The sequence below is a fragment of the Phyllostomus discolor genome, chromosome 15, assembly GCF_004126475.2.
Source record: "Phyllostomus discolor isolate MPI-MPIP mPhyDis1 chromosome 15, mPhyDis1.pri.v3, whole genome shotgun sequence".
Taxonomy (NCBI): domain Eukaryota; kingdom Metazoa; phylum Chordata; class Mammalia; order Chiroptera; family Phyllostomidae; genus Phyllostomus; species Phyllostomus discolor.
The window spans coordinates 15,185,364-15,201,058 of NC_040917.2; the positions used below are offsets into that span (position 1 = coordinate 15,185,364).

General features: G+C 59.2%; 1 protein-coding gene across 3 annotated transcripts in view; it reads left to right on the plus strand.

The window, feature by feature from the left end:
- TMEM63A (transmembrane protein 63A) overlaps positions 1–15,695 on the plus strand; it is a 27,689-nt gene continuing 11,994 nt past the window's right edge. Inside the window, exons 1-14 of one of the 3 annotated variants that reach the window (XM_036016091.1) lie at positions 1–102; positions 3,270–3,450; positions 5,051–5,250; positions 6,978–7,057; positions 7,756–7,822; positions 8,715–8,752; positions 11,386–11,528; positions 12,252–12,303; positions 12,673–12,781; positions 13,408–13,478; positions 13,825–13,905; positions 14,155–14,278; positions 14,372–14,505; positions 15,390–15,527. In XM_036016091.1, coding sequence (XP_035871984.1) covers positions 3,327–3,450; positions 5,051–5,250; positions 6,978–7,057; positions 7,756–7,822; positions 8,715–8,752; positions 11,386–11,528; positions 12,252–12,303; positions 12,673–12,781; positions 13,408–13,478; positions 13,825–13,905; positions 14,155–14,278; positions 14,372–14,505; positions 15,390–15,527 — 1,361 coding nt within the window. In that variant the 5' untranslated portion in view covers positions 1–102; positions 3,270–3,326. Of the gene's footprint in view, positions 103–3,269; positions 3,451–3,818; positions 4,106–5,050; positions 5,251–6,977; positions 7,058–7,755; positions 7,823–8,714; positions 8,753–11,385; positions 11,529–12,251; positions 12,304–12,672; positions 12,782–13,407; positions 13,479–13,824; positions 13,906–14,154; positions 14,279–14,371; positions 14,506–15,389; positions 15,528–15,695 lie in introns of those variants that run through there. The other 2 variants (XM_028531250.2, XM_036016092.1) reach the window with 2 other exon arrangements.

Genomic DNA, 15,695 nt, shown 5'->3' on the forward strand with positions numbered 1-15,695 from the left:
GCCTTTCGCTTAGTAACTTTCAAGTTCTCCTGGCGCTGCTCCGCGGGACCAGGTGGAGCCAGACAACTTCCTCGGGGCTCGCCACTTGCTTTACCCCCGCAGGTAAAGTGGGAAGGGGTCTTTGAGCACCGGGAATGTCTCCTTTCCTCTTTCCCGGACGTTCGGAACCTGGGCTCTGCGCCGGGGTGCCACGTCAAGGGTCAGGTTTCGGGGCGCAGCCTCGGGCCCCCGCAGCCCCCACCCAGCAAGGTGGGCGGGTGGGTGGGAGCAGAGGGTCAGTCCGCGGACCGCGCAGCCCCGGCGCCCCCATTGTCCCTGGCGCTCCTCCCGACTTCTCTCCCGGGCTCCAGCTTTTCGCCTTTACGCCGATCCCTCCCCTAGTCCCTCCCCTGTCTTTGGGGATTTGTCAAGTGGAAGCCGACTTCCCATCCCCGGGTCGCGCCGCCTCGGGCTTTTTCTTCCCGAACTGTAAGCGAGGCAGACCTGGGGGAAGAGGTTCAGGCGTCTGAGGCCCCTGCCGCCGGAGCGGTTGGAAGCACCACGGGTCTGTCCCTCAGTGACCACTCCCTAGAGCCCTGGTAGAGTCCCGAGGAGGAAGGCTGGGAGTTTGGGGGAGGGACAGGGACAGTGAGGCGAACTCTGCTAAGGAACCGAAGCCACGGAGGTTTCAGGACCTGATAACGACCGGCTGGCTCCCCGAGACCCTGGGGTGGCCTCCGTATTTCAGTCCCAGGCACTGTCCCCAAGGGCAGGAGTCCACATCGCGCTCGGCCTGCTCACCTCGGAACTGCCTTCTACCCTGAAGTTCCTGTGCGGCTGTGTCCCAGCCCCTGCAGCATTAGGGTCTGAGGCTAAGCCAGTGGATTGTGCTCACCAGTCTCCAGCCTGGTGGACACAAGGGGACTGTGGGAGGCACACACAAACCCCGGGCCTTTCTGGCTCCTGCCGGGGTGTAGACACCCACGGGGGTGGAGGAAAGACTGCAGGTGGTCCCTGACAGTTTCTCCCTTCCTCCTGCGCCACTCCCTCTCTCTCTTGCCTTTCTCTCTTCTCCTCTCCCCGGACACCTGTGGGAGCCCTGAAGTTGCTTCTGCCTTGAGGTCAATGTGAACAGAAGCAGAGGCCGCCTTTCCCCCCACCCCCACCCTCGTGTTTGTTTAGTGTTGGGACAAAGGTCTCTCTTGGCTGCTCACTGGACTCTATCGGAAAACATCAGAAGGGGTCCCGCTGTTCCCCCATTTGCTGGAGGATGACTTAAAAGCAAACTGGCTTCCGAGTGTTCCCAGGGCTGAGCCCTGGGCCGTGTCCTTCATGGGCATCCTCCCGGGTGTGGGCCTCCCGGCAGCCCTGTGAGGGAAGCATTATTGTGCCCACTTTATGGAGAAGGAAGCCAGGGCACAGAGTGGTTAAGCCACTTGTCTGAGCGACATGGACCAGGGACCCTAACTCCAGATCCTGTTTTGGTAAATGCTAAAAATCACCCGGCCTCTGGTCACGCTGGACTCGGTGCCAGTTATTGCCGTTCCAGGGCTGACGTGTGTGTGGGTCAACAGTTGTGCAGGTTCCTGGGTCCTGTTTGGTGGCCCTTCAAGCAGAAGTCTGGGTTTACTTTGCAGCCTTCTTCTGCATCACGAAGAGCAGGCTGAGCTCCCGTGGCAGAGGGGCCAGGGCTGCTTGGAGTCCTGGGGGCATTGTAACAAAATCGGGAGGCTCGGCGACGTTAGAAATACCTTGAGTTCACACGCAGCCTCCTGGTGAGAGCCAGCCGCGCGCGCACACTTCCTGCCGTGCTCTGCCGGCACTTCTGGAAGACACGGAGATCTTCAAGTGTGTGCGAGGGCCCGTCCTTGCTGCCAGCTCTGGCGGGCAGTGCGTCTGCGTTGGTGGTGGACCTCTTTGGCAAGTTTGAGACCGGCTGTGGGGCTCGGCCCTCTGGCCCACTGGCCCACTGGCCACGGTCAGATCCTGTGGTGCGCATGGGTGGAACTCTGAGTTGGGGGACAGAGCCACCTGCCGCTGGCCCGGCGGGAAATCTTGGCTCCCCTATTGCTCAGGGTCTTGGCTAGGAATGAGGTGATGAATACAGACCTCTCGGGAAGGCATGGAGAAGCGCTAGGTATTCGCAAATGCGTATCAAACAAATATCAGATGACTGGATATTGCGAAGGTGGTGGCCAGGCAGGGCTCCTGTGACCACAGGGCGTACTTGCTCGTTTGGACCCTGCCCAAAACTATCAGTGTCTCACCTGCTGAGCCAGCTCCGTCCTGATCACTACCAGCTGGGTCCCCTCCACCCACCCCCACCCGCCCCCACCCGCCTGGCAGAGCTGTCCTCTCAGAGGTGCCTTTTCTGGAAGATGTAGAGAGGCCGGCCCTGGAAGGACCCTGCTGGTTCATCAGAATCTGGGCTTGCCGTGTGTCGTGGTCAGGGACAGGCTGCGGCTGAGCTGAACGAAGGGTCTGGGAGAGCCTGCGGGCCTCCAGAGCTGTGCTCGCCCCCGGGTACCTCCCCTGGACAAGGTAGGCAGGGACAGGCTCTGTGTGTGGCCGGTGGGTTGGCTGGCTGACCTCCCTGAATTCTTACCCAACTTTGTGCAACTTGCCAAGGGATCCTGTTTGGCAAGAGGAAAGGGGCTGAGAGGTGTCACCGGGGCCAGAGGAGGAAGAGGAACCGCAATGCCTTCCTCCTGTGGGGCTCTGCTTGCCCAAAGCTCCGAGTGGCACAGCCTAGGTGAGGGTTGTCCTGCCCCCAGCCCCGCCACAGCCGCCGCTGCCTCCTTCAAGGGACAATGTTGCCTCTGTGAGCATTTCATGAGGATGTTTTTTTTCTTACCATGTCACTGTTCAAGCCTTCTTTGTTTGTTCTGTGCTGTCCCCAGCAGCAGCCACCCTTGCCATATGAGGTCCTCAGCTCAGTCCCACTGCTTCCAGGGCTTGGGACTGTGGGGGAGACCACTGCCCTGGACCCAGCCGGGCCTCGAGCCGTAGGGGAAGACGGGAGAGGCTGGAGCCCCCGGTGGTGCAGGGTGAGGAGGGCGGAGCGGGGTGGCACAGGGCAGCATGCGCTCAGAACCAGTTCTGGGAGTTGGGCGAGAGACCAGGGCAGCAGGGTGCCCATCGGGAGGAACCCAAGGGTCCACATGAGTGTTTGAGTCCGGAGACACTGTGGGGGGAGTGAGTGGGGGGCGTGTGCCGGAAGGTGTCAGGTCAGAACTCCTGGACTGGAGGAGGCAGCTTCCGAGTGACCCTGGTTGTCTGTGTTCCCCCAGGGCAGTCTGCCAAGGCTGGTACCCCATGACCCTGTGGTCAGGGAGGCCCGGCAGGAAATGAGCAGCAGGCCCAAGGCAGCTTGGGAGGTGGCTGGGGCCGCCGCTGCTTTTGCCAAAGACAGTTCCAGCGGAGGGCCTCTCCAAGGGACCCGCCCACAGTCCTTCCGTCCCCTGGTGTCTGGTAAGTGTGAGGACGGTGGGGGAGGCAGGCCTTAGCCTCCGGGTCTCCAGCTGGGGTGTTCCGTTGGGGTGGGGCCATTGGGTGGGGTTTAAAGGGGAGAAGCCAAGAGCATCTGCCTCCCAGAGGTCACTTTTGTGACTCTGTTCAGAGTCACCAACTCCAAGGCTCTGGCGCCACACCCTCCAGCTCTTAGAGGGGTGAGAGAGTGACGTGGTCTTCTGGGGAACCCTCCCACGACTTGGACCTGCCTTCCTCCCCTACCCCCTGCGTGCACTTTGGTGTGTGTAAGGTTGTCCCCAGCCCGGCAGTCCCGGGGGGTCAGAACTGGGAACCACCCCCCACCTAGCACACAACCCCCCTGGCACTCCCAGGAGTCCAAACTTCTGTTGGGGTTCTCTGTACCTTTCCTTCTTGTCCCTGCAGCAGGTAAAAGACCAGACCTGGCAGAAATCCCCCAGGGAGCTGGTTTGAGCAGATTTGGGGAGGTGGGAGCCGGAGGAGGGGCTGCCGAGCATTTGTCCTGGCTCTTCAGCCACAGTCGGAGTGAAAAGGGGCCAGAACCCCGGGCACTAGCTCTGGGGCCTCCGGCGTAGGGAGACAAACACTGGAGCTTTTCACTAGCTTCCCCAGGGTGCCAGGCGCCAGGAGAGAAGAGGTCAGCAGCCTGCCCGGGGCAGTGTTTGCTTTGGACATTTCAAGCTTTCCATTTAGACCACAGGGACCTCGGGAATGCAGGGGTCAGAGGGCGGGGCTGGGGAAGCTCGCTGGGTGACTCGGGGGTCCCCGTGGAGGCCGTGGGACTCTACCCTGTTCCCTCCCTTGGGATGCCTCCCTCTCTGCCTTCTCTGCTCCCACGTCTTCCCTCTGGCCACTCCTGGCCAGGCCTTCAATCTCTCACCGAACTCCCACGCTTGTCCGCCAGCTGGAGAGGGCGTGTGTGTGTTGGGGGAGGGGTGGGGTAGAAACAGATCTGGCCTCTGCGAGTCAGGGGTCTGGGTCAGAGGCTCAATTCTGCCAGGACCAGTTCCTTAACCTTGGGACGGGCTGTGGAGCCTCTGGGCCTCAGTTTCCAGGCATACGGAATGGGCCTGCCTCTGACCTCGCTGAACAGTGGGGGCAGGGCCTCTTCCGGCGGTGGCTCCCGTGGATCGGCAGTTGTTGCATGCTTACATGTCCCTGCTTCCTTACTCGTCCCCCTCCACCCTCTCCCCTGCCCGCACGCTAGCTCTCCCAGTGGCTCCTGTGGGAATTTCCTTGCCCGCAGTGGTCCTGGAGGCTGGAGGCCCATGGGCACGTCCTAAGCAGGCAGACACAGCAGCTCCCCTCCTTCCTCCCCTCCTGTTCACCCCCCACCCCCTGCCCATCCCCAGCTCCTGGAGGCTGCCAGCTGAGTCTTGCATGAGCCATCTGCCCCATCCCTCTGACCCCTGGGCCTGCTCCCACAATGCAGCTATTTTCTGTAGCTGACTCCGGTCTGGTGTCTGCCTCTCCCCGACCCCTTGCTGCCAGCTCCCTGTGCCCCACCGGCCCCTGCGCCTGCGCCGGCTGGGGAAACTTGGGCAGGGTGACCTCTGACCACCTGCCTGGTCCTGTTCTTTAGGGGTGACAGGCGTGATGACTGACTCCCCGTTCCTGGAGCTGTGGCAGTCCAAGCCGGTGTCCGTCCGTGGTGGACTGGGCATCGGGGACCAGCCCAATGACTCCTACTGCTACAACTCAGCCAAAAACAGCACCGTGCTCCAGGGGGTCAAATTCGGTGGCATCCCCGTTGTTCTGCTCCTAGATGTCAGCTGCTTCCTGGTAAGACCCTTGTGACTCATGGCCCTTCCCCGCCCCTGGAGTTATTTGCTTATTTAAGGCCCCGCCCAGGGCCTTCTGGGAAACTCAGGTGAGGAGCCAGATGCACCTGGGTTTACGTCCCAGCTCTGCTGCTTACGCTCTGTGACTGTGGGTGTGGCGCATAGGGTGGGCCCCGGGTTTCTGCTTTGTGAGATGGAGCTAGTGGTTCTTGCTTCAGGGAGGTCGGAGGAGATCACATGAGGCAAGGTGCGGAAGGAACACAGGTCGCAGTTCTTTGATTACGATGGTCCTTACCGAGCTGTCAGTCTGTTCTTGCTCCCAAAGTTCCCCCCAATTTGAAACGTGCCATTTCTCTCCCCTGTACTGGCCCCACACTGGCCAGGCGAAATTTCCTGGGGCCATGGGGCTCCTTCCGTTCACAAATGCCGACGGGGTGGTTGGTCCCTCTTGCTGCCTCCTCCTGACACCCCTATGAATGCCTGGGGTGAGAAGCGGGCAGAGGGAGCCGACACCCTGGGACCAGCTTTGGGCCAGAGGCCAGGTGGGGCTTGGGGGAGGGGTAGCATGAGCGTCCCGGTTCCCAAAGGAAAGAGGCAGGTATCAAACGCATTTGCTGGCATAAAAGCAGTCCAGTGGATGAGGGTGGGGGGCTCAGCCCCCCTTTCCATTTGGTCCCCAGGATTAAGGTCTAAACGTGTGCATTCGAGTCTGGCTCTGCTGCTGGTCCTCTGTGGGCTGGTGTGGCTACCTGCATGCCGCTCAGTTGCCATGGAAAAGGGCTCCTTAAGTGCCAAATCACCCTCGTCTTGGAGCTCAACCCCATTTGTCACACAGACCAGTCCTAGCTGAGAGGCGAGAGTGGGCAGGAGGGTGGTGGTGGATTTGAGGGTGTGGGGGTTCATGCAGGAGGGGGGCCCGGTGCGGCAGTGCGGTAGCTTCAGGGAGGGGTGAGAATTGGGGCCCAGGTGCAAAGCTGGGGAGGGAGGTTGGGCAGGGACCCTGGGGGGCTGGGAAGGGTGGGTTGAGAAGAGAGAGCTGTTCTCCAGCAGAGTGTGCTGGTGGGGGTGGGTTTGTATTGCAGGAAGATATGGGGGCGGGTCACAGAAGAGCCAGGGTTAGTGGGCGGCTGGGAAACCTGGAATCATGGGAAATGTCCATCCACACCACGTGGCCGGAGACAGCAGCAGTCGGGACGGAGAGGGCGGGCCCTGGCTGCACAGCCTTCGCTTTATCCTACAAATGACTCACCTGCCTTTGAAAATGCATCACCAGCTCCGGCTCTGCCTGAGTGCCCTGCTACCTTGGTTCTGTCATTACAAATGAAATTCTACATAAAATGAAGGAGTCAAGTAAAGCTGCTCCCCAGGGCTGCTGTGAGGCCAGGCCTTTCTGCTCGGGGGGCAGCTGAAGACAGATCGGGGCTGAGGAAGGTCAAGGCTGTCGATGCCAATGCGCTTGACTAGGAGGGCGCCAGGCAAGCTCAGTGTCAGCGCTGACAGCCTCTGTGACTTGGGAACAAGTGACAAGGCCTGGGGTGGGGGGCCTTTGAGCCGTCTGGCTGGGGGCAGCTCAGTGTGCTCTTTGGTGTGGATAACCTCCAGGGGTCTTCTAACCCCCCCCCGCCCCCCGCCCCGACTCTAGGCAGGTGGGCTTGGGCGCTAAGCAGGGGTCTCTTCTCATTAGAAGCCATTCAATATACTTATACTTGGTTTCTTTTCGACTTTTAGTTTTTAATATTGGTGTTTTCCTTCATAAGAAGAAGATTCTGGGATTATGGGCGCATTGCCCTGGTGTCAGAAGCAGGCAGGTAAAAAAGACGTCACCTTGGATATGAGTTAAATGCGTGTGTGTGTGTGTGTGTGTGAGAGAGAGAGAGAGAGAGACAGAGAGAGAGGGAGGGAGACTGGCGTGGGCTGGGGGCTTGTGGAGCCCACCAAACAGGACCCACGCATGATGCTGGTATTACATCACGTCCACTGAGTACGTCTGCCTGCTCTGCAGACCTGTGAGGCCCTCCACGTGACCTTTGTTGTGCTGACGAGAAAACCAAGGCCCACATGCCCAGCTGTCTACTGGGGCTTTGGCTTGGCCGTGGCTGTGACCCTTGCTGGCTTCAGGCTGAGGAGGAAATCTTGTTCCTTTAGATAATTAGGGCTTTCAAAATGAACTGAAGAGGAGGATGACAGTTTTATCTGCTGCATTAAAAAATATCTTGTAAATAGGCAACATTTTGAAGTCAGTGTAGGTAAACCAGTCGTGGTGCTGAGGGTCCAGGGGGACCCGACCCCATGTTATAATGGCATATAATAGAGCTTCGTGTCTTCCACACCTAGGGGCGGTCAGTGCCCTCGTCTGTATTTCCACAGGGCGAGTTACATTAGGTCCCAGCCATTGATGGCTAGTAGCGTTGGTCCTGAGCTCTATGAGGCAGCAAGATACTGGACAGAAGTTTTTAAGATTTTTAAAAAGGAATTATCTAAATTTTTTTTCCTTTTGTGTTTCTAGTGAGTCCAGTTTCCGGAGATTGTCATCATCTTCCTCCGCAGGGCAGCAGGACTTTGAGAGTGAGCTGGTGGGTATCTTAGGGACAGGTGTGGCCGTGGCGGTGGGGCAGGGAGCGGCGAGGGGGGGCCAGCGGTAACCAATCAGTGGGGAGACCGCAGTGGTGTCGCTGTTCGGGTGCTAACTCAGTGTCCTGGATCTTGAGTGGCAAGTGTGGGTCAGAGCTCTTCTCTGCATTGTCAAAGCCACTTGAGTTTGGTAAATGCCACGGGGGATGTGGCAGCTGGGCGGTAACCCGGGATCCTAAGACTTGGCTGACCCTCAGACAGAGGGCTTTGGAATCCCCACCTGTGACAATGAATTATTGACTTGCCTGCTAGTTCCTAAGCCCAACGTGGGCGGGAACCCTGTCTTCCCCAGCGCCGTCGCATCCCCTGACACCTGTTAGTAAGAGCTTAGTAATCGTCAAGTGAATGACGAGCAAATATTTGTCTTCAAATAAAGACGCATGAAGCTGGGTAAGAGTCCAGCTTCAGGGAGTTCAGTGGGCAGTAAGATCTGCAGACACTGGCCTCCCTCTCTGAACCCCACTACAGGGCTCCCTGAGCCACGTCCCATTCGCTCCTTTGCAAACAGACAGAACCCCACACCAGGTTCCCCAGGGCTTCCCTGAGTTTGCAGCAACGGTCACTTCAGGTTTCATGGTTTGACCCTGGAGCCCGTGTAATTCCACAGATTGTCAAGGCTGAGAGGCTGTTGCGAGAATTCCAGACGGGGAGTGCACCTCGGGAAGGGGTGGGAGCGTGCAGACTCGGTCCTGTTTGGGGCTTGCTGAATTGGGGGCAGAAGTGCTGCTTTTAGACAAGGGGGAATGAGATGGCTGTGCCCGTCAAAGACGGTGATTACATCTGCTCCCGAAGACACCGGCGCTCGAAGCTAACCTCCGATCGCTTTGTTCGCAGGGATGCTGCCCCTGGCTGACGGCGATCTTCCGCCTGCAGTGAGTACCCCGTGGGCAGCAGCGTGCGTGCGTCCCTGTGCACTCGCGTGCCTGCGTGCGTGAGTGTGTACGTGTGTGCGTGCGTGGTCAATGTGGAGGAAAGAGCCAGGTTGCCCGAACCTTGAGATAGGGTCTCATAGGCACTTTTTCAGTTCAGGTTCAAAGCAGTAGGTGGGAGCTGAGAACACAGGTGGCCCCGGCGGCCCCCGCACCAGCTACTTAAATAAAGTTCATGCCTTGCTTCGGGCAGGAATTAGACCTACTTCATATTTCACCTGGATACCCTTGAACGGAAGCTCTTCTAGACTGTCTTGAGGGTCTCCAGGGAAGAGTGGAGAACTCGTGATTGCTTGATATACATTCCGCCCATGGGGTTAAACGTTTTCATTTTTCCCTACATTGGGGCCTGCGGAGAGACACCCTGAAAGAGGTACTTGGTGGTGTGAGCTGATCAGTCACCGCCATCAAGGCGCTGGAGGGAGCCCAGGTGGGGTCTGGGGCCCTGCCACCTGTTGCCTGTTCCATCGAGTCCAAGGAGCCGTGTGCTCAGACGCACAGTATCTGACGGATCCTTAAGATGACAAAAGGTGGCCCGTTACGCCGTGGTCACCTGTGATCATGGAAGTCACGTCAGGGGGTGTGGTCGTTTCAGCACATCGGCAGGGCCCTTTCTCTGGGCCTCAGTTTCCCCAACTGTAAAAAGATGCGGAGGAGGGCACCCATTCTGCCTGACTGAGATGAATGAATACATGCTGTATAAATGGTCGAGTTTGGGGGCCTGGCAGCTCTCCTGCCAGGGGAGCTGGCAGGAGGTGGTGTCTCTGTAGAAGCAGCCAGTGAACGCTGGCCTGGAGCAGGAAGGAGGCTTTCAGGGAGGGGGAGGGGACGGGGTGGGAGAGGCGGAGATGCCCACCACAAAATGGGGTCGCTAGGACACATGCCCCCCGCCCCCTCCCCCCTCCTGCTGGTCCTGGAAGTAATACATGCATTTTGCAAAAAGTCCGGCACATACAGACGAGAATCAATAGGAAGACATTTGAAGTCACCCGTCACCCTCCCTTGGGTCAGCCGTTCTCCATTGCCACTGCTGGTTGGGGCTAAGGCCACGCCCCCTCTCCCGGCCAGGAGGGCCCCACTCTCACTCAGCCTGGACCCCGTGGGGCAACACCAGAAACCTGGACTCATCGTGTTTGTGGTCACTGACAGAGGCTCAACAAACTGGCACTGAAATTGCTCCCCTCTCCGTGCCCCTGTGTTCATTGTTCCGTGTCCCCAGCTGTCCTCTCCGGGGGGACACTCATTTCTCACCGAGTGGGGCTGTCGCGTGGGTGCAGCTGTGTATTCCGCTCTGTCATTTCAATGCTATGTCGGACATGGTTTGCATTTCGACTCCAGTGTTTTTCTCTTCCATTCCAGCCCCAGAAGGGAGTACCCTTTGGCTTTTTTCAAGTTGCAATTAAATTTTAACAGCTTCTCGCAGCCAATATGGCAACGACATTGAAAGAGGCCTCCCAGTTTCCGTCCGAACTGCCTTTCCCCAACAAGATAGGGAAGCTGGAAGGGCGTCTCAGGGAAAACCACACTGGACACTGCTCATCTGTTGGCTTTAATTTTCACCAACATTTGTGTAGTGAGCACGGATGGTGGCAGAATGTGTGCGTGTCGGTAGTTTATTTAGAAGGGAAGACAGGGTAGTTAGCTGCAAAGCTTTGTCCTGCAGTAAACAGCGAAAAGGAGTAACCTGAGCAAGCACACCCCTGAGTGAGCACCGGGTGCCAGCACAGCACCCCCACTGAGTCCCTGGGTAGCTGGCGGGTAGGCCCTTCCCTGCTTTAGTGAGGCCTGTGAGCCGCTCCTGGAGGTGGCCGGGCTGGATTCCTCTGTGGCCTGGCTGACTGCCACGCCCATGGTCCACACCTGTCGGATCTGCCTTCTTCTGCCTCCCTGAGCTCTTCCCCGGGCAGGCGCTTTCCCGGCCTTCTGGAAGCAGGACGTCTCAGGAGATGCCCCTTCTGCAGAGGTCTGGCTGTCAGAACCCCGAATTTTCTGGGTCCCCAAATGACTGAGACCCTCCAAATTAAAGCACCGAGGGTGGGAAGGGGCAGAGCAGCCACCTCCCATCTCTGGGGTCATGGCAGGGACACGGGGAGGAGCCGGGAGGCAGGATGAGCTGAGCCTCGGTGTCTCGGCCTCTCTCTCCCAGCTTGGCGGAGGGCTGAGGAGGAAGGCAGGGCTATGAGCTTCAGCAGGGGGTTCCCGGCAGCCCTCCTGCTGGTGGCTTTATTCCTAGAAACAGGAAAGGGTGCAGGGTCATCGTATCTGCCCCTCTCAGCCCCACAGATGAGGGCACTAATGTTTCCGGAGCCACAGATGGGTGGTCGTGGGTTCCTCGGCCCAGGAGCCGGGTGTGGGGCCCAGGGGTCAGGCTCTGAGGTTCTCATCGCGGCTCCTTTGTTAGAAGCCGTGTGATCGTAAAACTCCCCCATGCCTCTGTGTGCACGTGTGTGAGAAAAGAGATAAAATCAGAATGTGCTTGGCGGGATGGCCGTGAGTGTTAAAGCAAGGCCCCGAGGGCCCAGCCTGTGACGACCACTCACGCAGGTTCCGTGTGTGTGTGTGTGTGTCTTACCCAGCGACGACCAGATCCTGGAGTGGTGCGGGGAGGACGCCATCCACTATCTGTCCTTCCAGAGACACATCATCTTCCTGCTGGCGGTGGTCAGCTTCTTGTCCCTCTGCGTCATCCTGCCCGTCAACCTCTCCGGCGACTTGCTCGGTGAGCTGTCCTCGCCGTCCCCGTGGTGCCGGGCCCTGGCCGACCCGCAGGCCGCGGGGAAGGGGCTCAGCGTGGTGGGTCTCACGCTCAGGCGTGAGAGGGTCTCAGGGAGACTTTCTGGACTTTTCCATCTGATTAAAAACCCAGAGGGGAATCCATCCCACCCCTGGGGCCCCTAATATCAATTTGTAGCTTTAAGTAGGAGGGGAAAAACCCCAGATGTTTAGAACCACAGGCTTCCAAGAGTGTTTTACATTTTCTTGCCCCCGCCCAAGTCAGGAGACCACTATCAGTGGACCCAGAAGACATTTCTGGTGCTCAAGGTCAAAATTAGAGCCAAGAATTATTATTTCCAAGCAGCTGGAGGGCTCCGCCTTCCAAAATGCCACCGTGATTCCATTTCTTACACCCGGTGATTGATTACCAACCAGGGTTTTGGGAACAGCTTCATGTCTTTCCAGGTTTCTCGAGAAATGCCACACAAATCTCAAAGCAAGATTAATCCAAATTTTGACTTTGCGCCCGTGGCAGGTTGAGAAGTTGTCGGGGAGCGTTTTGGGGTGGGGCAGAGGCCTCGGCTGGGGTAGCTCAGAAACACAGGGCGGATGTCACTGTCCTCTGGCAGGTCCCCGTCTGTGGCCCTGCTGGTCCGGGGAGGCTGGTTTTGTCCCCCTCGCATTCCCCACTGTGCCCCAGGAGCTAAGCATCTGTGCTTCTCCACAGACAAAGACCCCTACAGCTTCGGGAGGACGACGATCGCAAATCTGCCCACCGAGTGAGTGGTGGGGAGAAGGGCGGGAGGGTGCTGATGGGCCAGGCCAAGGAGAAGGCAGATTCTGGAGCCCCCCCGAGGGCCAGAGGTCGCCTGAAGGGGGTGGGCGGATGTCCGAAGGCCCCTTTGCAGCACGTGTGTGGCTGGGCTGCAGGCGCGGACACACCAGAAGCAGCCGCCGTCTGCAGGGGCTTCTGGGAAAGCGGGAGGGCCCAGGGACCCAAGTGCCTCTGTCAGGGCAAGGGGCAGGACTGAGAGGGCGCTGGCCGCGCAGCCTCTGTGAGGAAGCCCTTTGCCCTCAGCTCAGTGCCGTGAGGGTAGCCAGGTCCCGGCCCCCTGATGGCACGTGGTGTTCCCTCCCCCACCCCCCAGCAACAACCTGCTCTGGCTGCACACCGTGTTCGCCGTCATCTACCTCTTCCTCACCGTGGGCTTCATGCGGCACCACACCCAGTCCATCACGTACAAAGAGGAGAACCTGGTGGGTGAGGCTGCGGCGGGGGCAGGTGCTGGGGAGGGCCCCAGGTGGGGGCTGGAGAGGAATGCCCCCCCCTCCCCCAGCTTATTCCCCAGGTGCGTGACAGCAGTGAGCTTCAGGGGGGTCCTCTGTTGAGCCTGGCTTGAGTAGTTGCACCCAAACTTGGCATTATCTTTTTAAAAGGTTTTTTTCTGATAGGTTGTTTGAGGATTTTGATAGTTTCCCCTCGTCTGTCAATTAGCCCTTAGATCTGTGGGATATGGGGGGGGTTGTTACTGATTCTAAGTGGCTTCCGAGACATTCACACTGAGAGCAGTCCCCCCGCCCCATGTTGCTACCCACAGCCTGATGGAGGAGGCAGTTTCTGCTGCTTATTCCAGGCCTGGGTCCCCCCCTGACCTGCTGTGTGACCCTGTTTGAGTCACTTCCCCTCTCTGGGTGCTCTCCCAGTCCCCAGTCACGCAAAGGAGGCTCGTAGAATCGCTTTGGAAATGTTCTTGGTGCAGCTGGGAGGAAGGCACCGTGTAGATGTCACGCCGCAGGGCTCTGCCGGCCCGCAGAAGCGGGGCCGGACCCCCTGAGACTGCCTCGTGCTGCTCACTTCCTTCCCTGGTGTGTTTCTCCGGCAGGTGAGGCGGACCCTGTTCATCACAGGACTCCCCAGACATGCCACGAAGGAGACGGTGGAGAGCCACTTCCGGTGAGCAGGGCCAGGGCGGAAGGGGAGGGAGCCCCTCCAGGTGGGACCACACAGTCCCACCAAGCAGGCATCTTGGGCGGGTGCTTTAGGTCCTCCGCTTTGGCCCCTGGGTGAGATCCGAGATCCTGGCCCACGAGCACTGCCCAGAGGCCGCTCTGCGCTGGCTCTGCTGGCGCTAAAAGAGACAGAGAAAAGGTCCTGCATCGCTGATGGATGCAGGAATGCGCGGTGCAATGGCTCTGCACAGCGAGATCGCTCTGCTAATCTTGCATGGGGGTGGGTCTCGGCTGCCTGGGGGCTCTCCTCTCCAATGCCGTCTCCTGCCTCTGGCTCGTCCTGGACACAGGGATGCGTACCCCACGTGCGAGGTGGTGGAGGTCCAGCTATGCTACAACGTGGCCAAGCTGATGTACCTGTGCAAGGAGAGGTAAGGGCGGGTGGCGTGTGGGCGGTGTGCACGGGTTCAGCTGGCCTGCGCCTGTCTGACCCCGCCCCCCTCTGAGATGCCCACCGTTTTTCCTTGGCCGCCTCGGATCCCCCCGCCGGGAAGGGAGGAGGGGGGCTCTGACCTTTGCCTGTCCCAGTTCTGGTGGTGGCTGGTGGCTGAATGGAGGATGTGGGGTTCGTGCCACAGGACTGAGAGTCTGAGGGTTGTGCCCTTCCTCCCCACATGCAGAAAAAAGACCGAGAAGAGCCTCACCTATTACACAAACCTGCAGGTGAAGACAGGCCAGCGGACGCTCGTCAACCCCAAGCCCTGCGGCCAGTTCTGCTGCTGCGAAGTGCAGGGCTGTGAGTGGGTGAGGGCCCGCACCTAGGCCAGGCCCGAGGGTGCTGGGGTGCCCCTGCCCCGGCACTGGGCCACGTCATCACGGGGATGTGCCCTCTCGTAGGAGGACGCTATCTCTTACTACTCGTGCAGGAAGGACAGGCTGACGGAGAGGATCTCGGAGGAGGAGTGCAGGGTCCAGTACCAGCCCCTGGGGATGGCCTTCGTCACCTTCCAGGAGAAGTCCATGGCCACCTAGTGAGTGTCCCGGGCCCCTCCTGGGCTGACCCCTGCGCCCTCCATGCTGCTCACTACCGTGGGGACCCTGGCCCTGGGAAGGGGGTTGCACCTCTGCCTGGGGTCTGGCTCGTAAAGCACACTCATGCCCGGGGTCTCGGTGTCACCGATCCTTGGGAGCAGCAGAGGGTTGGGACCAGGAGAGGGATATGGGAAAGAGGTGGCTGAGCAAAAGCCTACCTCGCCTTGGGCATCCTGGACCCAGGGGAGGGTGTCTTGGGTGTGCCCCGCAGACCCTGAAGTGAGGCTGGGGCCAGGAGGAGGCCAGCGGAAAGGGGACGAATGTTCTGAGATCGCAGCAGAGGAGTGCTGGGTACTTTATGGGGGTCAGAGAGGGCAGACGAGGACCCTTGCAGCTGGCGAGGGAGGAGGTGGGAGTCTTGGGGAGGGAAGTCCTGGATCAGAATGCGAACACACCTCGTGTAACATGGTCTGATGACAACCCTGGGGCCTGGGGGGTAAGTGAGCGAATTGAAGGGTGAAGCTACTGGCAGTGGGGTCCCATGGAGGGGGGCACGGCGTACAGGGCAGCGCAGACAGCATGGCAGCTGGAGCCAGACAGCTGGGGTGCAGAGCCCTCCTTGGAGAGCCTCTGTGTCCTGGTCTGTGAAATGGGAATAACAATGCTTGGCTTGCAGGGTTGTTCCGAGGATGAAACAAAATCCTCCCCCTAGTGTACCAAGCAGATTGTCTGTGTGGTAGCATTGATTGTGATTAATAATAATAATAATAATAATAATAATAAAGCAAAGGCCGGGCACCGAGGGGCTCGCAGGCTTTCCTGGTCCTGTGTGCGCACGCACGCACGTGGGGGTCTGAGCCCCGCCCTCTCTGCTTCCCCGCAGCATCCTGAAGGACTTCAACGCCTGCAAGTGCCAGGGCCTTGGCTGCAGAGGGGAGCCGCAGCCGTCCTCCTACAGCAGAGAGCTCTGCATCTCCAAGTGGACGGTCGCCTTCGCCACCTACCCCGAGGACATCTGCTGGTGAGCCCCCCGGCCCGGAAGGGCTGCATGTCAGTGCTCAGTAGTCACATGTGCCTCATGGCTAGGGGACGGCACTGCAGCCCCAGGTCTGGTGTCACCTGCCCCGTTAGCCTGGGGGACGCATTGAAAGGGTAAAAAAAATGTTGAAAATAATTTTAATATGATTAG